The 24,960-nt window shown below is 52.8% G+C and overlaps 2 protein-coding genes across 4 annotated transcripts in view; one reads left to right on the top strand and one right to left on the bottom strand.

The window, feature by feature from the left end:
* The window catches only part of HSPG2 (heparan sulfate proteoglycan 2), a 117,598-nt gene extending 109,424 nt beyond the window's left edge, over positions 1–8,174 (top strand). For both annotated transcript variants that reach the window (XM_025380928.1, XM_025380923.1), the window contains exons 87-97: positions 268–489; positions 793–1,037; positions 1,445–1,616; positions 1,719–1,841; positions 1,952–2,008; positions 5,650–5,725; positions 5,814–5,892; positions 6,053–6,123; positions 6,225–6,308; positions 6,707–6,810; positions 6,938–8,174. In XM_025380928.1, coding sequence (XP_025236713.1) covers positions 268–489; positions 793–1,037; positions 1,445–1,616; positions 1,719–1,841; positions 1,952–2,008; positions 5,650–5,725; positions 5,814–5,892; positions 6,053–6,123; positions 6,225–6,308; positions 6,707–6,810; positions 6,938–7,110 — 1,406 coding nt within the window. In that variant the 3' untranslated portion in view covers positions 7,111–8,174. The remainder of the gene's footprint in view (positions 1–267; positions 490–792; positions 1,038–1,444; positions 1,617–1,718; positions 1,842–1,951; positions 2,009–5,649; positions 5,726–5,813; positions 5,893–6,052; positions 6,124–6,224; positions 6,309–6,706; positions 6,811–6,937) is intronic.
* Positions 7,193–18,178, bottom strand: LDLRAD2 (low density lipoprotein receptor class A domain containing 2). Of its 2 annotated transcripts, none has more exons than XM_025380939.1 (5): positions 17,898–18,178; positions 15,616–16,041; positions 14,382–14,513; positions 8,805–8,966; positions 7,193–8,691 (listed from the first exon to the last, which is right to left on the bottom strand). In XM_025380939.1, exons 1-5 carry the CDS (start codon positions 17,977–17,979, stop codon positions 8,492–8,494), a joined length of 1,002 nt encoding a protein of 333 aa, XP_025236724.1. In that variant the 5' UTR covers positions 17,980–18,178; the 3' UTR covers positions 7,193–8,491. The 2 variants fall into 2 exon arrangements, with proteins under 2 accessions (XP_025236724.1, XP_025236732.1); XM_025380947.1 differs by having other exon boundaries at positions 7,193–8,216.
* Positions 18,179–24,960: the final 6,782 nt, after the last annotated feature.

Raw genomic sequence — 24,960 nt, 5'->3', positions numbered from 1 at the left:
CAAAGTCACCTGGTCACGTGTCTGCCCAGGCTGAATCCCTTAGTGAGTGAGGGCCCCCAAAGAGGACCCCTGTCATATTGGAGCTCCTCCCAGGCCAGTCTGCAAGGGCAGGGGGGCTCCTATGCCGCTGTAGCTAGTGCCAGCTGGTCCTGAGCCTCTGGGCCGGGGGAGTGAGACAGGCAGGGATCCCAGAGGAAGGCAGAGTAGCTGGTCCCCACCCAAGGGTCCAGGATCCCCACTTCCTTAGCTGAGCTGTGGCTGCTGCAGGTGTGACGGTGACCACGCCCTCACTGTCGGGTGCTGGCTCCTACCTGGCGCTGCCCGCTCTCACCAACACACACCATGAGCTACGCCTGGACGTGGAGTTTAAGCCACTCGCCCCTGACGGGGTCCTGCTGTTCAGCGGGGGGAAGAGTGGGCCTGTGGAGGACTTCGTGTCCCTGGCGATGGTGGGCGGCCACCTGGAATTCCGCTACGAGCTGGGGTCAGGTAGGCACCCATCACCAAATGCGGGGCTCTGTACGCCAAGCCTTGTGCCCCCCTCGGCTCTCCAAGCCCCAGGGAGGCGTGGGGGGATAAATGCAGGGATCAGGCCGAGTCCCCTCTTCCCGTGCCTTTTGTCTCTGTGTCACTTGAGGCCAGTCCCTAGCCCTCTCTGAGCCGTGGGCTCCTCATCTGGAATACAGAAGGCTGTAGGGCATTCCCCATCTGCTCAGGGCCCTGTTTGTGGTGGAGAGGGCAGGGAGCCCCGTGTGCCCCCATATGCCCAACACTGCCTGGTATCCTCCCCAGGGCTGGCTGTTCTGCGGAGCGCCGAGCCGCTGGCCCTGGGCCGCTGGCACCGTGTGTCTGCAGAGCGTCTCAACAAGGACGGCAGCCTGCGGGTGAATGGTGGACGCCCTGTGCTGCGCTCCTCGCCCGGCAAGAGCCAGGGCCTCAACCTGCACACCCTGCTCTACCTGGGGGGCGTGGAGCCTTCCGTGCCACTGTCCCCAGCCACCAACATGAGCGCTCACTTCCGCGGCTGTGTGGGCGAGGTAAGAGGAGCCTCCTCGGGACAAGCGGAGGGGAGGGGTGCCAAACCTTGCGCCTCTCTCGGCTCTCCCAGCACCTTGGCACTGGGCCCCTCCACCTGTAACCACCATGGGCCCTGGGCCAGGATGCTGTACCTCTGAGCCTTAGTTTCCTCCTCTGTAAAATGGGCATGATCACACGTACCTTGAAGGGTTGGGCAGAGGATTGTCTGCACTGACGGATGAATGTTTCTGGCACACAGTAGGCACTCAACTCCTGTGCCTCCCCCCCCACACCGAGAATCCATGCTGCCACTCAGGGCCCAGTGTGGGCTCCCAGCTGCCCTCTGCTGTATTCTTCTCCCTGCTGGTACAACCTGGGCCTCTGCCTCCCATGCCCCTTTAGTCCCTCAGTGTCCCTGTCCCCACAGGTGTCAGTGAATGGCAAACGGCTGGACCTCACCTACAGTTTCCTAGGCAGCCAGGGCATCGGGCAGTGCTATGACAGCTCCCCATGTGAGCGCCAGCCATGCCAACATGGTGCCACGTGCATGCCCGCTGGCGAGTATGAGTTCCAGTGCCTGTGTCGAGATGGATTCAAAGGTGGGAAAGCCTGCCCAGGGCACCGGAGGGGAGGGGCACAGGTGGTCAGCATCACCTCCAGCCCATGCCCACCCACCCACTCGCCTCTGCCCTGGTCCACAGGAGACCTGTGTGAGCACGAGGAGAACCCCTGCCAGCTCCGTGAACCTTGTTTGCATGGGGGCACCTGCCAGGGCACCCGCTGCCTCTGCCTCCCTGGCTTCTCTGGCCCACGCTGCCAACAAGGTACCCAGGCGTGGCTTCTCTCCACTTCATCTCTGTCTTGGGGCCCCGGGGCTCGACATAGTACCCACGGGTGTCTGTGCCCACCAACTGGACCCTGCCCTTCTCCATAGGCTCCGGACATGGCATAGCAGAGTCCGACTGGCATCTTGAAGGCAGTGGGGGCAATGGTGAGTACTTGCCATGGCCTCCTCCCCAGCTTCAGCCTCAACTCACTCTTCCAGTTACCCCACACCCTCAGTTCTGGCCTGTACGCAAAACAGCTCTATATGAGGAGCTTGCTGGGCAGAGAGACAGAATGAAGACCACAGCCATGTGGAGCTGGGGCCTGCCCCACACTTACTGGCTGGGTGACCTTGGGCAGGCCTTTGAAACCACTCTGACCTCAGTTTCCTCCTCTGTATTCATGTATTCAGTCAACAAACTATTGTGTGCCCATCCTTGCCCTGGGAGCAGTAAATATATGGGAGGCCGAGACAGGTGGATCACGAGGTCAGGAGATGGAGACCATGGTGAAAACCCGTCTCTACTAAAAATACAAAAAATTAGCCAGGCGCGGTGGCAGGTGCCCATAGTCCCAGCTACTCAGAGGCTGAGGCAGGAGAATGGCATGAAGCCAGGAGGTGGAGCTTGCAGTGAGCCATGATCGCGCCACTGCACTCCAGCCTAGGCGACAGAGCGAGACTCCGTCTCAAATAAAATAAAAGAAAAGAAAAGAAGCATAAAGCAAGACCCTCCTTCCCAAGAATTCCACTGTCTGCTGAAAAGCTAAGGAAACAGTCAAGAGTGAATGCTGATTGAATGTTTATGGGCACTGTGCCTTTACAGACACATCCCTTCTTATGTATCACTAATATCATAGGCGAGGCAGTGGTATAGTGGTTAAAAGTATAGACTTGGAGCCAGCCTGCTTGGGTTCAAATCCTAGCTCTCCCACTTACTAGCTGTGGAACTTCAGGTGAGTCACTTAACCTCTCTGTGCCTCATATAAAATGGAGATGAGTAACATCTTTCCCTAATGATCTGGATAAACTTTTATGTGAGAGTAAAATTACTTAGTGCATTTTTTTTTTTTTTTTTTTTTGGAGACGGAGTCTCGCTCTGTCACCCAGGCTGGAGTGCAGTGGCCGGGTCTCTGCTCACTGCAAGCTCCGCCTCCCGGGTTTATGCCATTCTCCTGGCTCAGCCTCCCGAGTAGCTGGGACTACAGGCGCTCGCCACCTCACCCGGCTAGTTTTTTGTACTTTTTAGTAGAGACGGGGTTTCACCGTGTTAGCCAGGATGGTCTCGATCTCCTGACCTTGTGATCCGCCCGTCTCGGCCTCCCAAAGTGCTAGGATTACAGGCTTGAGCCACCGCGCCCGGCCTAGTGCATTTTTTTTTAAGGTGGAGTCTTGCTCTGTCACCCAGGCCAGAGTGCAGTAGCACAATCTCGGCTCACTGCAACCTCCGCCTTCCAGATTTAAGTGATTCTGCTGCCTCAGCTTCCTAAGTAGCTGGGATTACAGGTGCCTGCCACCACACCCAGCTAATTTTTGTATTTTTTGTAGAGATGGGGTTTCACCATGTTGGCCAGGCCGGTCTCTAACTCCTGACCTCAGGTGATCTGCCCCCCTCATCCCCCTAAAGTGCTGGAAATACGGGCATAAGCCACCGCACCTGGCCACTTAGTCCTCTTTAAATGCCTAGAACAATGTCTGGTACAGAGTCAGTACAGAATGTTAGCTGTTGTTAATATTATATTCAGCTGGCCGGGCGTAGTGGCTCACGCCTGTAATCCCAGCACTTTGGGATGCTGAAGCGGGCAGATCACCTGAGGTCGAGAATTTGACACCAGCCTGACCAACATGGAGAAACCCCATCTCTACTAAAAATACAAAATTAGCTGGGCGTGGTGGCGCATGCCTGTAATCCCAGCTACTCCGGAGGCTGAGGCAGGAGAATCGCTTGAACCTGGGAGGCAGAGGTTGCAGTGAGCCGAGATCCCACCACTGCACTCCAGCCTGGGCAACAAGAGTGAAACTCCCTCTCAAAAAAAAAAAATACTATATTCAGCTGGGCATGGTGACTGACGCCTATAATCCCAGAAGTTTGGGAGGCTGTGGCGGGCAGATTACTTGAGCCCAGGAGTTCTATACCAGCCTGGGCAACATGGCGAAATCCTGTCTCTACAAAAAAATACAAAAAGTAGCTGGGCATGGTGGCGCTCATCTATGGTCCCAGCTACTCGAGAGACAGGCAGGAGGATCACTTGAGCCCAGGAGTTCAAGATCAACCCGGGCAACACAGGGAGACCTCATCTCTACAAAAAATTTAAGAATTAGCTGGGTGTGGTGCACATGGCTGTGGTCCCAGCCGAGGCAGAAGGATCACTTGAGCCCAGGAGGTCGAGGCTGTAGTGAGCTAAGATTGTGTCACTGCACTCCAGCCTGGGCAACAGACCAAGACCCTGTCTCAAAAAAATAAAAAATAAGACTGGGTGCGGTGGCTCACACCTGTTATCCCAACACTTTGGGAAGCCAAGGTGGGTGGATCACCTGAGATCAGGAGTTCGAGACCAGCCTGGCCAACATGGCGAAACACCATCTCTACTAAAAGTACAAAAATTAGCCGGGCATGGTGGTGTGCACCTGTAGTCCCAGCTACTTGGGAGGCCAAGGCAGAAGAATTGCTTGAACCTGGGAGGTGGACGTTGTAGTGAACCAAGATTGTGCCACTGCACTCCAGCCTGGGCCACAGAGCAAGACTCCATCTCAAAACAATAAATAAAATAAGACATATCTATATATAATCTTCATTCATAGGGTTGTCGTAAGGATTGAGTTAAATGCAATGGTGTCTGTGGCTGGATGGGACACTCACCACACAGGCACATCGTAGGTGCTTGGTAAATGTCAGCCGTTCTCCTCATCATTTGGCAGAGGGTAGGAGAGGGTCCCCTACTCTTGCCCCCTGCCAGAGCTACTATGGCCACTGCCAGCCTGTAGGATGGGTCATGAACAGATAGGGCTGGGGGTGGTAGAGCCACACACAGTATGGACATCAGGGCTAAAAGGTCCAGGTTGCAATCTTAGTTCCCCCCACATCCTGGGCCAGTCACTCGCCTGAGCCTGCCTGCCCATCTGTAAGATGGAGAGAACACCAAGGCTCTGAATCATTTATTGCCATGGTCCAAGGTGACCAACCATCCCAGTGGCTCCAGACTGAGGGGTTTCTTGGGATGTGGGACTTTCAGGGCTAAAGCCAGACAGAACTTGGCAAGTAGAATGGCGCGTCACCCAACATGGATCCTGTTGACTGCACAAAATAAAATGAAATGCATTGATTTAAGGAAAGCAATTATGCTGAAGTAAAGTAATCAAAACATTTTTTAAGTTTTCTGACTTGCTCTATGTGTGCTTCTTTATTAATACATCAAATAACAAGATCCAGTGGTCTCAGTAGCTACCACAGTTTCAAAGCAGCAATATGTGTAAATGATATTTTGAAATATTTGCAGCTACTGTAATGTGATAAGCAAATACTAGTAACAAAGTTGCAGGTCCTACCACTACTACTTTGGTTTCTTGCCTATATCTCATTGAAAGAACTGCTCAATTTCAGTGAGAAGTGAGTGAAATTGAGGTGTAATGCTTTCCCATCCAAAGTCACAGGCCCCCTGAATTCTGTCGACAACTCCCTTGGGTCCCCAGGGACTGCAGGCTCAGAGCCCCCAGTCCTTCATGTTGGCGTGGAGGTGGGGGTCAGTGGAACTGACTGGGGATTGATGCCTGATGTGGCAGGTGTGGCACCATCCCCCTCTCTCCCGCAGATGCCCCTGGACAATACGGAGCTTATTTCCACGATGATGGCTTCCTTGCCTTCCCTGGCCGTATCTTCTCCAGGAGGTGAGACTGGCGTTGGGAGAGCCCGTGGGCCTAATGGGGAGGACGGGAATCTGGGACTTCTGTCCCCTCACCCACTCTTCCTCCGCAGCCTGCCCGAGGTGCCCGAGACCATCGAGCTGGAGGTTCGGACCAGCACGGCCAATGGCCTCCTGCTCTGGCAGGGTGTGGTGAGTGTGGGCATCCGGCCAGACTCTTGGGGCTCCTGGGGCAGGAAGCTGGCTTCCTGGTGGCCAGAGTGGTGGGGAGAGGGGAAAGCAGAGCCTCCTGGCCTCGGCAGCCTCCGCTCTCCAGGCTGGGGACCCCAGAGACCCTGTGCTTCCCTGGCAGGAGGTGGGAGAGGCCGGCCGAGGCAAGGACTTCATCAGTCTCGGGCTTCAAGATGGGCACCTTGTCTTCAGGTGGGTCCTGGCACCTGGCCCTTCCTCTCCCTTCCCTGGTCCCAGCACCCCACCCCCCCATCCTGCCCCAGCTCACACTTCTTGGGCCTGGATGACTACAGGTACCAGCTGGGTAGTGGGGAGGCCCGCCTGGTCTCTGAGGACCCCATCAATGACGGCGAGTGGCACCGAGTGACAGCACTGCGGTAAGGGACCCTGCCGGGCACTCGGGACGGGGCCCAGTGTTCTGGAGTGGGGCAGGACGCCCCCCACCATGGGCAGAGAGGCAGGCATTGAGCTCTGTGGAGACAGAACTTAAAGCCAGGAGAGGGGAGAACCCACCAGCCAGGGCTCAAGCTTCCATCTCAGACTGCACGCCGCTGGGGGCAAGCGAGCGCCCTCAGGGCAGGAGGAAACCTGGGCGCAGAAACGAGGAAGATGCCTTCGTGGGGCCGATCTCTTGTTCAGCGGGGGAAAGAGAGCTTGGGGAACAGGGACAGACTTCTGAGTCTGGAATCTCGGTGCCAGAGGGAGGGGACTCTGTCATGGCGCTGGGGAGGACCGGGGAGTTTGTGGGAAGGGGCCTGACCCAGGTCCATTGCAGGGAGGGCCGCAGAGGTTCCATCCAGGTCGACGGTGAGGAGCTGGTCAGCGGCCGGTCCCCAGGTCCCAACGTGGCAGTCAACGCCAAGGGCAGCGTCTACATCGGTAAGTCTGGGGCTCCTTCTCAGGGCAAGGGCAGGAACAGCACTCCCTTGGGGCTGGAGCTCACCTGGCCTTCCTCGCCTCCTGGGCTGCTGGAGCCCACAAGCCCTGTCCTCTCACCTCCCGGCAGGCGGAGCCCCCGACGTGACCATGCTGACCGGGGGCAGGTTCTCCTCGGGCATCACAGGCTGTGTCAAGAACCTGGTGCTGCACTCGGCCCGACCCGGCGCCCCGCCCCCACAGCCCCTGGACCTGCAGCACCGCGCCCAGGCCGGGGCCAACACACGCCCCTGCCCCTCGTAGGCACCTGCCTGCCCCACACGGACTCCCGGGCCGCGCCCCAGCCCGACAACGTCGAGTATATTATTATTAATATTATTATGAATTTTTGTAAGAAACTGAGGCGATGCCACGCTTTGCTGCTACCGCCCTGGGCTGGACTGGAGGTGGGCACGCCACCCCCACCCACACAGCTGGGCAAAGCCACAAGGCTGGCGGGCAAGGCAGGTTTGATGGGAGTAGGCGCCTCAGAAAGCCACCAGGACTTGGGGTCAGGAACGGTGGCTGGGTGGGCCCAGAACTGCCCCCACTCTCCCCCTACCCACCAATGGAGCCCCCAAGATAGAGCTGGGTGGCCTGTTTCTGCAGCCCTTGGGCAGTTCTCACTCCTAGGAGAGCCAACCTCGGCTTGTAGGCTGGTGCCCCACAGCTACCTGAGACGGGCATCGCAGGAACCTCTGCCACCCACTCAGGATTGGGAATTGTCTTTAGTGCCGGCTGTGGAGCAAAAGGCAGCTCACCGCTGGGCAGGCGGTCCCCATCCCCACCAGCTCGTTTTTCAGCACCCCCACCCACCTCCACCCAGCCCCTGGCACCTCCTCTGGCAGCGTCCCCTTCCTACCACGCCCTCCTCCTGGCCTGCATTCCCACCCCCTTCTGCCAGCACACAGCCCGGGGTTCCTCCCTCAGGGGCTGTAAGGGAAAACCCACCCCAACTCTTACCAGGAGCTGCTACAGGCAGAGCCCAGCACTGAGAAGGCCCCGCCCACCGGGCCTTGCCCACCCCAGGCCACATCCCCACTCATCTGGAAGTGAAGGCCCAGGGACTCCTCAGATGCCGCTGGTGCCCAGGAAGAGCTAGTGCCTTGGGTAGGGGAAAGCAGAACTCACAACTGGGAGAGAGAGGAGGGGGATATGACCACCGACCACCCTGCCCCATCTGCGGGAGCCTGAAGATCCAGCTCGAGTGCCATCCTGCCAGTGGCTCCCAGACTGTGGGGTTGGGACGCCTGGCCTCTGTGTCCTAGAAGGGACCCTCCTGTGGTCTTTGTCTTGATTTTTCTTAATAAACGGTGCTATCCCCGCCAGGGGCCTCCCGTGTCTTTGATGAGGACTTCACTCAGTGGAGTCTGTGGGTGGGGCAGAGCAGGGCAGGCGAGATCTGGGGGTGAAGCAAGGTGTTTTTGGATCAGTGAGGCTCCCAGACCCCCAACCCTGTGAGGCAGGAATCGTCCTATTTTCTGGAGGGGCAGCTGAGTCTCAGAGGGTCAGGAGGCCTGTCCAACATCAGACAGAGAGCCAGGTTAGAACCCGAAGAGTCTGTCTGACCCCAGAGCCTAGTCTCATTCCCATGTGCCCAAAGCCCTCTAGGGATGGCCTCCCTGACCCTGGAAGGCTGGGCCACTCAGCTGCAGCCCCCTGGGGAGACCTGGCTGGGACATGGGTAGCAAATGGCAGATGTGCTGCAGCAGAGGCAGAGGCCACAGGCGCCAGGTTGCCAGGCCAGCCAGCTAGGAGAGCACCAGCACCAGAGGAGGCCCATGAGGAGGCCAGCAGAAGCCAGGAGCATCGAGGAGGCCAGCACCATCCCTCGGAGCTGGGGGCCTGTGGGAGGAGAAAGTCCACTCAGGCCTTGGCCTGGGCCCACTGCCCCTGTCTCCATCACCTGGAGAGGGACAGGTGTGATTTTGGCAGGGAGAGTAGGAGCAGGGTGTAACCTTCCAAAGCTGCGTCCTGTCTCGTGGGGTCCCTGCCCGCTGGGGGACTCCTCTCAGCTGCAATCCGGAGGGATCCTGCGGACCCAAGAGCTGGAGAGGGAGTCGGAGGGCTGGAGGTGTGGTGGTCTGTACTTCCTGTCTCGCTGGCCACCGGAGAGGGACCTACATGGGAAAGAACAGAACTAGCACACTGAGAACTGCCCTTTCTGGGGCACTTGCGTGTTTCATTCAGTCTTCACAAGACTTCCCTAGTTTGTCACTCTTTGTGTTTCCATTTTACAGAGAGGTTGTCACTTGCCAAGGTCACTTAGCTGGAAGTGATAGGAGGACTTGAATTCACACGGTCTGGCTCCAGGGCCTACGGTCTATGAGTGGAGCTACTTCTCAAGGAAGAGGGTGTACATGTACTGAGCATTGAGGCAGGGTCTCACTCTGTCGCCCAGGCTGGAATCCAGTGGCGCAGTCACCACTCACTGCAACTTCTGCCTCCCAGGCTCAAGCGATCCTCCCAGCTCAGCCTCCTGAGTAGCTGGGACTACCAGCACACGCCACCACACCTGGCTAATTTTTTTATTTTTTGTAGAGACAGGATCTCACTATGTTGCCCAAGCTGGTCTTGCCTCCTGAGCTCAAGCGATCCACCTGCCTTAGCCTCCCAAAATGCTGGGATTACAGGCATGAGCCACCATGCCCAGCCATGAGCATTTTCTGTACATCAAGCACCACACTCTGTGCTGGGCCCTTTACCTATGTATGCAGCTTACAGTTTACGACAATTCTGAAGGGTGAGGTTTATCCGCATTTCACAGATAAGGAAACTGAGCCATGCAGGTTCATTCTTCCATTCATTTGACTAGTATTCCTTGAGCATCTCCTATGCCCCAGGCATGGCTCTAGCAACTGGGGGATACAACCATAAGCACATGACAAATATGTCTTCATGGAACTGGGAGTTTAGTGTGGGGAGAAACAAAACACGTGAATAGAATTTCAGTCCATAGGAAACACGTGCTAGTGAGAAAAATTACTCATGTTGGTGGGGGCAGGGCTGCTGCTTTTCTTACTGTGGCAAAGCACATAACATTTACCGGCTGGGCGCAGTGGCTCAAGCCTGTAATCCCGGCACTTTGGGAGGCCGAGACGGGCGGATCACGAGGTCAGGAGTTCGAGACCATCCTGGCTAACACGGTGAAACCCCGTCTCTACAAAAAAATACGAAAAACTAGCCGGGTGAGGTGGCGGGCGCCTGTAGTCCCAGCTACTCGGGAGGCTGAGGCAGGAGAATGGCATAAAAACCCAGGAGGCGGAGCTTGCAGTGAGCTGAGATCGGGCCACTGCACTCCAGCCTGGGCGACAGAGCGAGACTCCGTCTCAAAAAAAAAAAAAAACATTTACCATTTAACCATGGTTAGGGGTACAGTTCAGTGGCATTAAATATATTCTGATAGGGTTTGGATCTGTGTTCCCACCCAAATCACAGGTCAAATTGTAATTCCCAGTGTTGGAGGTGGGGCCTGGTGGGAGGTGATTGGATCATGGGAGTGGATTTCTCATGAATAATTTAGCACCAACCCCTTAGTGCTGTTCTCATGATAGTGAGTTCTTGCAAGATCTGGTTGTTTAAAGCGTGCAGTGCCTCCCCACTCTCTCTCTCCTACTCTGGCTGCACCTGCTCCCCTCGCCTTCTGCCAAGATTGTAAGTTTCCTGAGGCGTAAGTTTCCTGAGGCATCTCCAGATGCTGAGCAGATGCCTGCATCATGCTTCCTGTACAACCTGCAGAACTGTGAGACAATTAAACCTCCTTTCTTAATGAATTACCCAGTCTCCGGTGTTTTTTTTATAGCAATGCGAGGACGGACTAATACACATTCACACTGGGCAGCCATCACCGCCGTCCATCTCCAGAACTTTGCATCTGCCTGAACTGAAACTCCATCAATTCCATTAACTCCATATCCTCCTTGTCCCCACCTCCCCAGCCCCTGGTGACCATGGCTCTACTTCCTGTCTCTGTGATTTTGACTATTCTAATATGCATATTAGAATATAATAATATATTAACAGTTATTAATAATATAACTTCTTTTTTTTTTTTTTTTTTTGAGGAGGAGTTTTGCTCTTGTCACCCAGGCTGGAGTGCAATGGAGTAATCTTGGCTCACCAAAACCTATGCCTCCTGGGTTCAAGCGATTCTCCTGCCTCAGCCTCCCAAGTAGCTGGGACTACAGGCATGTGCCACCACGCCCGGCTAATTTTGTATTTTTAGTACAAATGGGGTTTCTCCATGTTGGTCAGGCTGGTCTCTAACTCCCGACTACAGGTGATCCGCCCATCTTGGCCTCCCAAAGTGCTGGGATTACAGGCGCAAGCCACTGCACTTGGCCAGGGTTGCTATTTTTATATAAAGGAGTCAGGGAAGAACTTAACTAGAGACCCACCGGGAAGCAAAGGAATGAGCTTGCAATGCAGATCTCAGAAGAAAAGTCTGGTAGAGGACACAGCTACTACAAAGGCCAGAACAAGGCCGGAGTGTGGAGGGGAGGCAGGGCCAGGGAGGAGGTGGGGCCAGGGAGGAGGCAGGGTCGGGAAAGAAGAGGCGGGGCCAGGAAATAAGGGGCAGGGCCAGATCGTGCAGGGCTTTCCAGCCCGAGGGAGGCTTTGCCTTCGTTGAGCGAGATGAGGGTTTTGAGCAGGAGAGTGACATAACCTGAGTTACTGCTTTAAAAGGTTCCTCTGGCGGGGAAGCATAACTCCCCACTCAAGTGGGCTATACATAGTGACTTCCCAAGAATACAGTGGGGAAAGATGGGGCCAAAAGTAACAGTGGAGAAATCAAGCAGACACAACTTCAGCCAGGCGGTCAAGGTCAGCGTCAACCACCACCCAACACCACCCAACACCAAAGTCATGTTGGGCGTGTGTGCCTTTGATATGATGTGATAAATATGGTATTTCACTTCTGTGAACTGTAACTCCAGTCTTATTATGAGAAAAGTACCAAATAAATCCCAATAGTGGGGCATCCTACAAAATCCCTGAGCAGTACTCACAACTGTCAAGGTCATCAAAAACAAGGAAATCCTGAGAAACTGCTACTGCCAAGCGGAGCCTAAAGAGGCATGATGACTATTAATGAACGTAACATGAGGCTGGGCGCGTAGGCTCACGCCTGTAATCCCAGCACTTTGGGAGGCCAAGGGGGGTGGATCACTTGAGGTCAGGAGTTAGACCAGTCTGGCCAACATGGCGAAACCCCGTCTCTATTAAAAATACAAAAATTAGGCCGGGCACGGTGGCTCAAGCCTGTAATCCCAGCACTTTGGGAGGCCGAGGCGGGTGGATCACAAGGTCAGGAGATCGAGACTATCCTGGCTAACATGGTGAAACCCCGTCTCTACTAAAAATACAAAAAACTAGCCGGGCGCGGTAGCGGGCGCCTGTAGTCCCAGCTACTTGGGAGGCTGAGGCGGGAGAATGGCGTGAACCCGGGGGGCGGAGCTTGCAGTGAGCCGAGATCGCGCCACTGCACTCCAGCCTGGGAGACACAGTGAGACTCCGTCTCAAAAAAAAAAAAAAAAAAAAAAAATACAAAAATTAGCTGGGTGTGGTGGTGTGCACCTGTAATCCCAGCTACACGGGAGGCTGAGGCAGGAGAATTGCTTGAACCCGGGAGGCGGAGGTTGCAGTGAGCCGAGATCATGCCACTGCAGTCTATCTAGCCTAGGCAACACAGCAAGACTCCATCTGAAAAAAAGTAATAAAATAAATAAATAAATAAGTGTAACGTGAGATGCTGAATGGGATCCTGGGACAGAAAAAGGACATTAGGCAAAAACTAGGGAAAACTGAATACACTGTGGACTTTAGTTAATATTGCTTCATTAATTAAAACAAATGTCTCATACTAATGTAAAATGTCAATAATAGCACCCAAACTGAGTGCTGGGTATATGAGAATTTTCTGTACTATCTTCTCAATTTTTTTGTAAATCTAACACTGCCCTGAGAAATGAAGTTCATGCAATCCCAGCACTTTGGGAGGCCAAGGCAGGAAGATCACTTGAGCCCAGGAGTTCGAGACTAGCCCTTGCAATATAGTGAGACCTCATCTCTACAAAAAACACAAAAATTAGCTGGGCATGGCAGCGCACGGTGTAGTCCCAGCTGCTCTGGAGGCTGAGGTGGGAGGAACACCTGAGCCCAGGAAGCAGAGGTTGCAGTGAGCCGAGATGGTGCCACTGCACTCCAGCCTGGATAACAGAATGAGACCCTATCTCAAAACACTAAACAAATAAATAAATAAACAAGTTCATTTGAAAGCAAAAGAAGCCTCCCCCAGGCTGCCATGGGAAGAACATGCTGTCAGAGGCAAAGGACAGAAGGAGGGAGACCAGTTCAGAAGTTATTAGAACAACCCAGACGAGAACTGGTGGTGGCTCAAACCAGGTGATGGCAGAGCAGGTGTGAGAAGGGTCAGAGTCTGGAGAGCTTTCGAAGGACTTGTCGCTGGCTTGGTTATGGGTTATAGGCTATGGGTTGAGTGGGGAGTAAAAGATGACTCAGTGTGAGGCCTGGGCATCTGGAATGTGAAGCTGCTGCTCAGTGAGAGGGAAGCAGGATGCAGGGAGGGCTGTGGACCAGGAGTCCAGTGTGGGGCAAGTTAAGTTTGAGATTTCACCTATACATCCACGCAGAGATGCTGAGCAGGGAGAAGGTTATGTAGCTGAAGTTCAAAGACAAGTCCCACTGGTGATACAGTATAAATGAGATCCACAAGGGAATGAGCCTGGATGGAGGACAACGGGACATAGGACCTGGGTCTCAGGCACAAAGCAGACAGCATCAGGGAAATGACCAGGAACCTGCAAAGATGGCTGAGCGGGGGATGGGGAAGCTAAGTATGTGGGGTTCTGGGAAACTGTGTTTCACCCCTGTTCAACTGTACCTGGCAGCCCTACCTCCATCCCACTCCTCACTGGGTGTGGTGGGCAGGTGGAACATCTCTAGATCCCCAGGAAGGTTATTCCTGGGTGATTTATTCTGGTCCCTTCCACCAACCCTAGCCCTCCTATCCCACTCCCCTGTCTACAGAGATCATTCCTGCTCATTTTACTCACTGGCTTTATCACCTTGGTCAAGTCACTTCTCTCTAGGCCTCAGTTTCCCGATCTGTAAAGTGTGGGAGTCAGACTGGATTGATGGTTTTCAAATTATGTCTTGAGGGTGACACTCAGGGCCCTCAGAGAGACATCAGGCAGCCAGAGCCCCAGGACCACCATCCAGTTAAGGAGAGGGTATCTCCTTTGAACGTCTTGGGCCTCATTTAGCCAGGTCCCATTTAGCAAAAGTTTCCACCACTAAAGCATCATTTGGAATCTGCCGGATGCGATACATCTGCAGCGTAGCTCTCTGCCTGACTGCTCTGCCCCTCCAGCCCTTGGCCTAAGCCGATTCCACACTTCCGCTTTCCTCTCTCCTGCCTCCCCACCCGGGCCCTGCCCTAGGGAAGGGGAGTTACAGCCAGCCAGGCTTCCTTCCAGCTGTTCGGTAGGGCCCAGTCCATACCCCGCACTGACCTCTGCAGTCAGCTGGTGACCAGGAGCCCTGGTCACTGCCGTCGCCACAGTTGTCCATGCCCCAGGGGTCACACACGAGGCTTGAGGGGATGCACCTGCCATTCTGGCAGCGGAAGTAGGCACCACAAGGTCCTGAGGCCAGAAGCGGAAGCCTGAGGTGAGGATCCTGGTCCGGCCCACGACACAGCAGGGTGTGTGGTCCCATGGTGACAATGTGGGGGTGTGGGCAGGAGATAGCTGCTGTTGAGGATGCGGATGAGAGCATGGGTGAGTGTTTCAGGGGGAGGAGGGTGGAGGACAGCAGCTAACACGTACTGACTTCCAGGCACAGCTGTAAATACTTCACATCCTGGCCCATTGAGGCCCCACAATACCCTTATGGGGCAAGTACTGTTACTAATTTTATTATTTTTTAATTATTATATTTTAAAAATTTGTTGTTGTTTTAGGCAGGTCTCTCTCTGTCACCCAGGCTGGTCTTGAATTCCTGAACTCAAGTGATCCTCATGCCTTGGCCTCCCAAAGTGCTGGATTACAGGTGTAAGCCAGGGCGCCCAGTCGGGTGAGTATTATTAATTGCAGTTCCAAGAGGCCCCTTTCCTGGCTTGAGTTGGTTTCTGCTGCCTACAGGCCTGGAGAGTCCTGACCACACCCTTCTCAAACATCTGAAGGGCTGACCCAGCGCGGAGCAGCCAGCATGTGGCATGAGAGCGTGGGAGCTGTGTGTAAGCATGCAAGGTGGTACTGGGTGCATATGAGGTGTGTGATAATGGTGAGTGTGCACTGTGAGGCGTGTGCTGCAGTGAGTGAAAGGCATGAGTGTGGAGTGTGTGGGGGCGATGAGGTGCGTGGGTTGCATGTGTCGTGTGTGTGGATGTCAGAGTGTGAGGTGTGTACATGTGTGGGAGTTCTGTGTGAATGTGTGTGGGGAGGAAGTTGTGTGTGTGTGTGTGTATGTGTGTGTGCACTGGGGCTGGTAGGACAGTCTGGCACACACATCCACGGTAGCCAGATTTATATGGTTGACTCTTAAGATCCGGGAGGTCCCTTATTGTGACCCTGCCACTAGCCACTACCTTCTTCCCTCCCTTTAGACCCAGTCCCTGCCACCTTGTGCTTCGGGCGCCCGCGCCATTCCCCTGTTGGCAGCAGCCCTCCCCGGGGCCCCCACTGTGGCCCCAGTCCCGCATGGCCTCTGCACAGGGCCCCGTCCCGGCCTTCAGCCCCAGCTCACCCAGACGGAAAGAGGTGCCTTCGCCCACGAAGTCCACGCGGGGCTGGCGGCCTCTCGTGACCAGGCGCAGGCCTAGGAAGGGTCCGGAGGATGCCACGGGGACCGGGATGGTCAGGCCGCAGAGGGCCGACCCCAGGGGCCGGGGCGCCCCCGGCGGGCCCTCGTAGAACTGCAGGTAGGAGCCGGGGGCGCACTGGCCGGCCGGGGCCGGGGAGGAGGTGTTGAGCGCCGGGGGCGCGGGGGTCAGGCTGTAGACCAGGAAGAAGCGGAACTGGAAGCGGATCCAGTCGCCGGGGGCCGCCGCCTGCATCCAGAGCCAGCAGTCCGTGTCCGGAGCCACGAAGTAGAACCTGAGCGAGGCGGCATGCGAGCGCAGCAGCAGCCCGTCCCCCTGCCACGTCTGCCCGCACAGGTCCGCCAGGTCGGCTGCAGCGGAAGGCACGGACCCTGGAGCCGCGCGGCGCGACCCCGAACTCGACTCTGCCCCCTGCCGGCTGTGTGATCCACTAGCCCTCTCTGAGCCTCAGTTTCCTTATCGGTAAGATGGGGATGATTAAGCAATCTCAGAATGATTGTGAGGACTAAATGATTTAATTTAATTTAATTCAAATCTACAATCCCTTATTCAAAACCCTAAGATGCGGGGCCAAGCACGGTGGCTCACGCCAGTAATGCCAGCACTTTGGAGGCCAGGGCAGGTGGATCACCTGAGGTCAGGAGTTTGAGACCAGCCTGGCCAACATGGTGAAACCCCGTTTCTACAAAAAATTAGCCGGGCGTGGTGGCACGCACCTGTAATCCCAACTATTTGAGAGGCTGAGGCAGGAGAATTTCTTGAACTCGGGAGGCGGAGGTTGCAGCAAGCCGAGATCGCGCCACTGCACTCTAGCCTGGGCAACACAGCAAGACTCCATCACAAAAAAAAAAAAAAAAAAAAAAAGGAGAGCTGTGTGATAAGGAGCCCCTTTTCTTCCTGCTTTTGAAAGTTGCTGACTGAGGATGAGGACGGGATGTCCAGAGCTGCAGCAGCCATTTTGCAAAGATGAGGTCAGAGCATTTCAGAGGAACAGTGACATTGTTGAGCCGTTGAGTTAACCATCTCTGGAATTACCTATGACCACTCTTAAGTGAAACAGCAAATATCCTACCATTTAAGCCCCATTTAGTTTGTTGTCTGTTACTTACAGCCCAAAATATCCTCACTGGTACAGGGTTGTTGTGAGGATTAAATGAGATGATGTGTGAGTACTCAAAGTAGCCCTGATTTCTGTAAAGACAGAAAGAAAAGAGTAGGTGGGTTTTCTGGTGCAAGATAGGGACCAGTGGGTGCTTGAGGACCAGTCAGGATGAGGGTCTTTGAGGAAAAAAATCCTTCATCAGAGCTCAGGATATGAAGCACTTTCCAATATTTGGTATTTCTCTGCTAAAGCCAGAGCCCACCGTGAAGGTACATAGAGCAGGCATGGAGTTTAGAGAGTAAGCAAATTGGGCACCCCTTTTTTTTTTTTTTTTTTTTTTTTTGAGACGGAGTCTCTCTCTGTTGCCAGGCTGGAGTGCAGTGGTGCAATCTCGGCTCACTGCAGCCTCCGACTCCCTGGTTCAAGCGATTCTCCTGCCTCAGCCTGCCAAGTAGCTGGGATTACAGGCAGATGCCACCATGCCCAGCTAATTTTTGTATTTTTAGTAGAGATGGGGTTTCACCATGTTGGCCAGGCTGGTCTCGATCTCCTGACCTCCTGATCCGCCCACCTCAGCATCACAAAGTGCTGGGATTACAGGTGTGAGCCACCATGCCCGGCCAGGAATTGGGCACCTTTTATGTGCCAGGCATTGTGAAGTGTCTTGCGTGGCTTATCTCATCTTATATGCACAATAATCGTTGCCTTTAAGGGGCAAGGGCCTATTATTTTCATTTTACTGCCAAAGAAATTCAGACAGAGAGTTGAAACAATGATCTCAAAGGTACAAACAGAAGAAGTGGCAGAGTGTGTAAATGCAGCTTTTCTGAATCCAAAGCCTACAGAGTTTTGCAAAGCAGGCCCTGAGGGCTGTCCTGCCCGCTCCCAGACTCCTGCTTCTAGGTGAGTGGGAGGTCCAGCCTTCCAGAAGGCTTAGGGTTGGACTTGGGGATGCCAAGCAAACTGGAAACACAGTTTCCCAGCCTCCTCCAACTCAAAAGGTCTCAGCCCAGCAAGACGAGTGCTGACTGGGGAGACATATTCTCTAAGGATGGTGGGGGCCCAAGTCTTCTGGGTACCCCAACCAAGCCCCCTCATACTTACCTGTCTCCAAAGCAGTTGCAGTCAGGGCGGCTGCCCCCAGCAAGAGCAACCTTTGGGGCAACTGCAGAAGACAAGCCTCCATCCAGGCTCTGCTGTGCCCAGCAATGGGGCAGACCCACAGAATCTTCAGCTTGGGGTTTCTGGGGAGACTGGGGTATGGGGCCTGGTCAGGCCAGCAGGGAGGCTGGTGGGACACAAGGAGAAGAAGGAGACAAGTCCTCCAGCCCCCTGGTCTCTTCAGTATGATCTTTGTGCTCCGCCTTCCAGATCCTCCTCCTTTGGTTCAGAACTGTGTCCAGGGGTTGCCATGGAGATTTGGGGCCAGGGCTAGAGCCTGGGGAGAGGAGGCAGGGAGGAGATCTGCTCCCCTTCTGCCAGACAGGAATCAGGAAACTCAGATCCGGTTCAGCCACAGGGTTTCTGGGAGGAGGACCTGCAGGATATGCTACCTTCCTAGATCAGTTGTCACCTTAGGGACTGAGCTTCAGGGAGGTCCAGGACACCAAAGGAGCCTCTCCGAGGGCCTAGAGAGCAGCAGGCAGCAAAGGAGTACTGGACCAGGAGTCTGCTCTATTACCAACAAGCCATTCCTGCCTCAGGGCCTTTGCACTCATAGATCCCTCTGTCTGGAGTGTTTTCCCCCCATAGCAGTGCACGGTTGACTTCTTCAGGTCATCAGGTTGTGGCTCATATGACACCTCCACAGACCACACTCTCCTGACCACCTCTCCATCTAAATTAACATTCTCTCTCTCCTTGTCACTCAGTCACATCTCAAATGTATCATCCCAGCACTCTCTGGAATTATTTTGCTTATTCATTTCTTGTTGTATATATTGCCCACTGGCCTCCAATAAATTATATTCCATGAGTATCTTGTTTACCTCTGAACCCCTATGTCATAGCACAGCCACTGGCACAAAGCAGGCACCCAGGAAATAATGAAGGAATAAGTGTGTGACATTAAACAAATGACCCTTTTTTCTGGATTTTACTTCCCCATGTGTAAAATTAATACCCTGGACTAATTCAGACTTTTTCAAAACGTGTTATTAGTAGAACAATTTTTTTTCAAAAGGTATCTTACAAGGAACCTTAATCTAAAAACTGAAGCTTTTCGAGCCCTGGCATCCTTCTCTGGAAAATGGGATAATGACAATTCCAACCACATACTTACATTGTAAGAATTAAGTAACTTGGCCCAGCGTGGTGGCTCACATCTGTAATCCCAGCACTTTGGGAGGCCGAGGTGGGTGGATCACAAGGTCAGGAGTTCAAGGCCAGCCTGGCCAACATAGTGAAACCCCATCTCTACTAAAAATACAAAAACAATTAGCTGGGCATGGTGGCACATGCTTGTAGTCCCAGCTACTCGGGAGGCTGAGGCAGGAGAATCGCTTGAATCCGGGAGGCAGAGGTTGCAGTGAGCCGAGATTGTGCCATTGCACTCCAGCTTGGGCAACAGAGTGAGACTTCATCTCAAAAAAAAAAAAAAAAGAATTAAGTAACTTAATACAAGTTGGGTACTTGGGATAGTGTCTATCATGTAGTAAAGTATTCAATGTATGTCAGCTTGAATGATGATCATTAATGTCATCATTATTATTTAAACAGAGGTTTCAAGTGTGGGCGAGGGGAGGAGCTAAGCAGCCCAAATTGGCAGTGCCTGAGACACCACCTCAAAATCCCAGGAATCCATGAGAAGGTTAAAACCTCTGGACCTGGCCAGGCACAGTGGCTCACACCCATAATCCCATCACTTTGGGAGGCCAAGGCAGGCGGATCACCTGAGGTTGGGAATTCGAGACCAGCCTAGCCAACATGGTGAAACCCCATCGCTACTATAAATACAAATATCAGCCGGGTGTTGTGGCACATGCCAGTAATCCCAGCTACTCAGGAGGCTGAGGCACAAGAATCGCTTGAACCCAGGAGGCGGAGGTTGCGGTGAGCCGAGATTGCACCACTGCACTCCAGCCTGGGCAATAAAGGAAAAAAAAAAAACCCACCTCTGGACCTATTATTCCCTAACAGCTCTCCCTCCTGGAGCGGTCATTTGATGCAACCTTGATTTCCTACGGTGCATGATGTCCAAATCTGTGCCCCTGGGGGACTCCGAGAAGACTCAAATCTTCCCTCAGCAAGAATGAATTTATCATGAAGCCCACTGAAGTTTAAACTTTAGAACTCATCACTTGCATGGGATTATATGTTTTGTTTGTTTGTTTGTTTGTTTTTTGAGATGGAGTCTCACTCTGTCACCCAGGCTGGAATGCAGTGGCATGATCTCAGCTCACTTCAACCTCCCAGGCTGGAGTGCAGTGGTGTGATATCAGCTCACTCCTACCTCCCAGGCTAGAGTGTGGTGGCACAGTATCAGCTCACTGCAACCTCCGCTTCCCGGGTTCAAGAGATTCTCCGGCCTCAGCTTCCTGAGTAGCTGGGAGTACAGGCGCGCGCCACCACACCCAGCTAATTTTTTATTTTTAGTAGAGACGGGGTTTCATCATGTTGGTCAGGCTGGTCTCGAACTCCGGACCTCAGGTGATTCGCCCACCTCGGCGTCCCGGAGTGCTGGGATTACAGGAGTGAGCCACCACGCCTGGCCGGGATTATATGTTTTTATAAAATTTGCAAAAGTAAGAATGGTTATAAACTTTCGGTTTTGCAAGATGAAAATGTTTTAGAGATCTGTTGCACAGTAATGTGAAAATACTTAACACTACTGAACTGTACACTTAGAATGGCTAAGACAAGCCAGGTGCAAGGCTCACACCTTTAATCTCAACACCTTGGGAGCCTGAGGCGAGAGGATCACTTGAAACCAGGAGTTCAAGACCAACCTGGGCCTGTAATCCCAGCTTTTTTTTTTTTTTTTTTTTTGAGACGGAGTCTCGCTTTGTCGCCCAGGCTGGAGTGCAGTGGCACCATCTCGGCTCACTGCAAGCTCTGCCTCCTGGGTTCACGCCATTCTCCTGCCTCAGCCTCCGAGTAGCTGGGACTACAGGCACGCACCACCATGCCCGGCTAATTTTTTGTATTTTTAGTAGAGACGGGGTTTCACCGTGTTAGCCAGGATGGTCTCGATCTCCTGACTTCGTGATCCGTCCGCCTCGGCCTCTCAAAGTGCTGGGATTACAGGCGTGAGCCACCGTGCCCGGCTGTAATCCCAGCTACTCAGGAGGCTGAGGCAGGAGAATTCCTTGAACCCAGGAGGCAGAGGTTGCAGTGAGCCAAGATCGAGCCACTGCACTCCAGCCTGGGCGACAGAGTGAGACTCCATCTCAAAAACAAAAACAAAAAAAGACCAACCGCGGCAACATAGCGAAACCCTGTCTCTACAAAACATTAAAGTTAAAATTTAAAAATTAGGTGGTACCTATACTCCTAGCTGTACTATAGTTAGTCAGGAGGCTAAGGCAGAAGGATCACTTGAGCCCAGAAGCTTGAGGTTACAGTGAGCTATGATCATGACACTGCACTCCAACCTAGGCAACAGAGCAGACCCTATCTCAAAAAAAATGGTTCAGATAGTTAAGTTTTGTTATGTATTTTCTTGCCATAATTTTTTAAAATTTTGCAAACATAAGGGGTACATGTTCTCAGGACCTCTTGATACTGTGCCTCAAGCCAATTAAAATTTTTTAAAAATAAAAATAGGGTCAGGAGTGGTGGCTCACTCCTGTAATCCCAGGACTTTAGGGAGGCCAAAGTGGGTGGATCACTTGAGGTCAGGAATTCAAGACCAGCCTGGCCAACCTGGTGAAACCGCATCTCTACTAAAAATACAAAAATCAGCTGGGCATGGCCGGGCACGGTGGCTCACGCCTGTAATCCCAGAACTTTGGGAAGCCAAGGCAGGCAGATTGCCTGAGATCAGGAGTTCGAGACCAGCCTGACCAACATGATGAAACCTTGTCTCTACTAAAAATACAAAAATTAGCCAGGCATGGTGGTGGGCGCCTGTAATCCCAGCTACTTGGGAGGCTGAGGCAGGAGAATTGCTTGAACCTGGGAGGCGGAGGTTGCAGTGAGCTGAGACTGGGCCATTGCACTCCAACCTGGGTGATAGAATGAGACTCCATCTCAAAAAAAAAAAAAATTTTAACTGGGTGTGGTGGCAGGTGCCTGTAATCCCAGCTACTTGGGAGGCTGAGGCAGGAGAATCACTTGAACCCAGGAGGCGGAGGTTGCAGTGAGCCAAGATAGCGCCATTGCACTCCAGCCTGGGTGACAGAGCGAGACTCCGTCTCCAAAAAAAAAAAAAAAAAAATTTTTAAATAAAAATAGGCCATGTGCGGTGGCTCACACGTGTAAACCCAGCACTTTGGGAGGCCGAGACAAGCAGATCACCTGAGGTCAGGAGTTTGAGACAAGCCTGGCCAACGTGGTAAAACCCCATCTCTACTAAAAATACAAAAATTAGCAGGTGTAGGGGTGTGCGTGTGGATTCCCAGCTACTTGGGAGGCTGAGGCAGGAGAATTGCTTGAAGGCAGGAGAATTGAACCCAGGAGGCAGAGGTTGCAGTGAGCCAAGGTTGCGCCATTGCACTCCAGCCTGGGTGACAGAGTGAGACTCCGTCTCAAAAAAATAAAAATAAGTTAATTAAAATAAAATAAAATATTAAAATAAAAATTTTGTAAACATAAGATATTTTAACCATAGTTAGTTCAGACTTTTTTTCTCTTTCCACTCCCGAACTGTCCTTCATCACACCTCACTTTATAGCAGTTGGCCACAGGTGTTTTGAAATCCGGCTGGGGAGAGGCTGATTTGGGTTTAGGGCTGGGGGTGAGTATATTTATGGGATTCTGGCCCCTTGCGAGTACAGTTATATTATTGCTAGGTGCTCCAAGTGGCATTTGGGAATATTCCTAATGCCACTGTGCTGTCTTCCTGAGTGTTGTGCTCTGAAGGTGCTGAATCAGAGATGATATGATGCCCAGCCCCAGGAGTACAAGGGCATTGTAAGAGAAATAAAATCTGAAATGCAGGAAGCCAGAAATAGTGCGTGGAAAATCCTTCCAAATACACAGCTCACATATGTAAGATATTTTATAGCAGTTGCTCCAAATGTAACAACAATCATTAAGAGTTAAAATAATCTTACCAACGATGAATTGCAAAGCTGAAGGAAAATAATTCCTAAACTATCACTAATAAAAAACTAATTTTGATCAATCATGGTAGAGGAAAGGCTGAATTATCTTTCCAGTCCTGCTATAAAAATATCCTGGCCAGGCCGGGCGCGGTGGCTCAAGCCTGTAATCCCAGCACTTTGGGAGGCCAAGACGGGCGGATCACGAGGTCAGGAGATCGAGACCAGCCTGGCTAACACGGTGAAACCCCGTCTCTACTAAAAAATACAAAAAACTGGCCGGGCGAGGTGGCGGGCGTCTGTAGTCCCAGCTACTCGGGAGGCTGAGGCAGGAGAATGGCATAAACCCGGGAGGCGGAGCTGGCAGTGAGCTGAGATCCGGCCACTGCACCCCAGCCTGGGCGACAGAGCGAGACTCCGTCTCCAAAAAAAATAAATAAATAAAAATAAAAATATCCTGGCCAGGGGCAGTGGCTCACACCTATAATCCCAGGCCTTTGGGAGGCCGAGGCGGGCAGATCGCGAGGTCAGGAGTTTGAGACCAGTCTAGCCAACAGGATGAAACCCCATCCCTACTAAAAGTACAAAAAAATAGCTGGGCATAGTGGCAGGCGCCTGTAATCCCAGCAACTCAGGAATCTGGGGCAGGAGAATCATTTGAACCTAGGAGACGGAAGTTGCCGTGAGCCGAGATCATACCATTACACTCCAGCCTGGGCAACAGGGCGAGACTCCCTCTCAGAAACAAACAAAAAATCCTACTGCCCAGGCACAGTGGTTCATGCTTGTAATCCCAACACTTTGGGAGGTGGAAGTGGGAGGATCGCTTGAAGCTAGGAGTTCGGGACCAGCCTGAGCAACATACTGACCAAACCCCATCACTACAAAAAGCATAAAAATTAACAGGCGTGGAAGCATGCATCTGTAGTCCCAGCTACTTGGAAGGCTGCAGCAGGAAGATTGCTTGAGCCCTGGAGTTCAAGCTGCAGTGAGCTATGATCATTCCACTGCACTCCACCCTGGGCAACACAGCAAGACTCCATCTAGCAAAAAAAAAAAATAGAGAAAATATCATACAGTTGCTATCACATAAAGAATCAAAAAGTGTGCAGCCAAAAAAAAAAAGTAAGCAAAAAAGGCCAGGTGCTGAGGCTCACACCTGCAATCTCAGCACTTTGGGAGGCTGAGGTGGGAGGATTGCTTGAGCCCAGGAGTTCAAGATCAGCCTGGGCAGCATTGTGAGACCCTGTCTCTATTTGAAAAAAAAAAAAAAAAGTATTATAGAAGAATGTTAAGCAGTTAACAAAAATTTGTTATTATTTTGGATTTTATATTATTTGTCTTATTTGTCAGCTTTTTACATTTCAAGACTTGTTGGGCTGGGCGCAGTGGCTCAAGCCTGTAATCCTAGCACTTTTGGGAGGCCGAGACGGGAGGATCACGAGGTCAGGAGATCGAGACCATCCTGGCTAACACGGTGAAACCCCGTCTCTACAAAAATACAAAAAACTAGCCGGGCGAGGTGGCGGCGCCTGTAGTCCCAGCTACACGGGAGGCTGAGGCAGGAGAATGGCGTAAACCCGGGAGGCGGAGCTTGCAGTGAGCTGAGATCCGGCCACTGCACTCTAGCAAAAAAAAGACTTGTTGGGTTTTTGTCTCATTCTAAATAAATATTCACTTTCAAACCTGATTTTTTTTTTTTTTTTTGAGATGGAATCTCACTCTGTTGCCCAGGCTGGAGTGTAGTGGTGCAATCTCGGCTTACTCCAGCCTCTGCCTCCCTGGTTCAATGAATTTTCCTGTCTCAGCCTCCCGAGGAGCTGGGACTACAGCTGCTCATCACCACACCCGGCTAATTTTGTATTTTTTGTAGAGATAGGGTTTCACCATATTGATCAGGCTGGTCTCGAACTCCTGACCTCAGGTGATCCACCCGCCTCAGCCTCCCAAAGTGCTGGGATTAC

The sequence above is a fragment of the Theropithecus gelada genome, chromosome 1 (assembly GCF_003255815.1).
Source record: "Theropithecus gelada isolate Dixy chromosome 1, Tgel_1.0, whole genome shotgun sequence".
Taxonomy (NCBI): Eukaryota; Metazoa; Chordata; class Mammalia; order Primates; family Cercopithecidae; genus Theropithecus; species Theropithecus gelada.
Note: the sequence above shows the minus strand (reverse complement) of the source record. Positions and strands in the feature narration are given on the sequence as shown.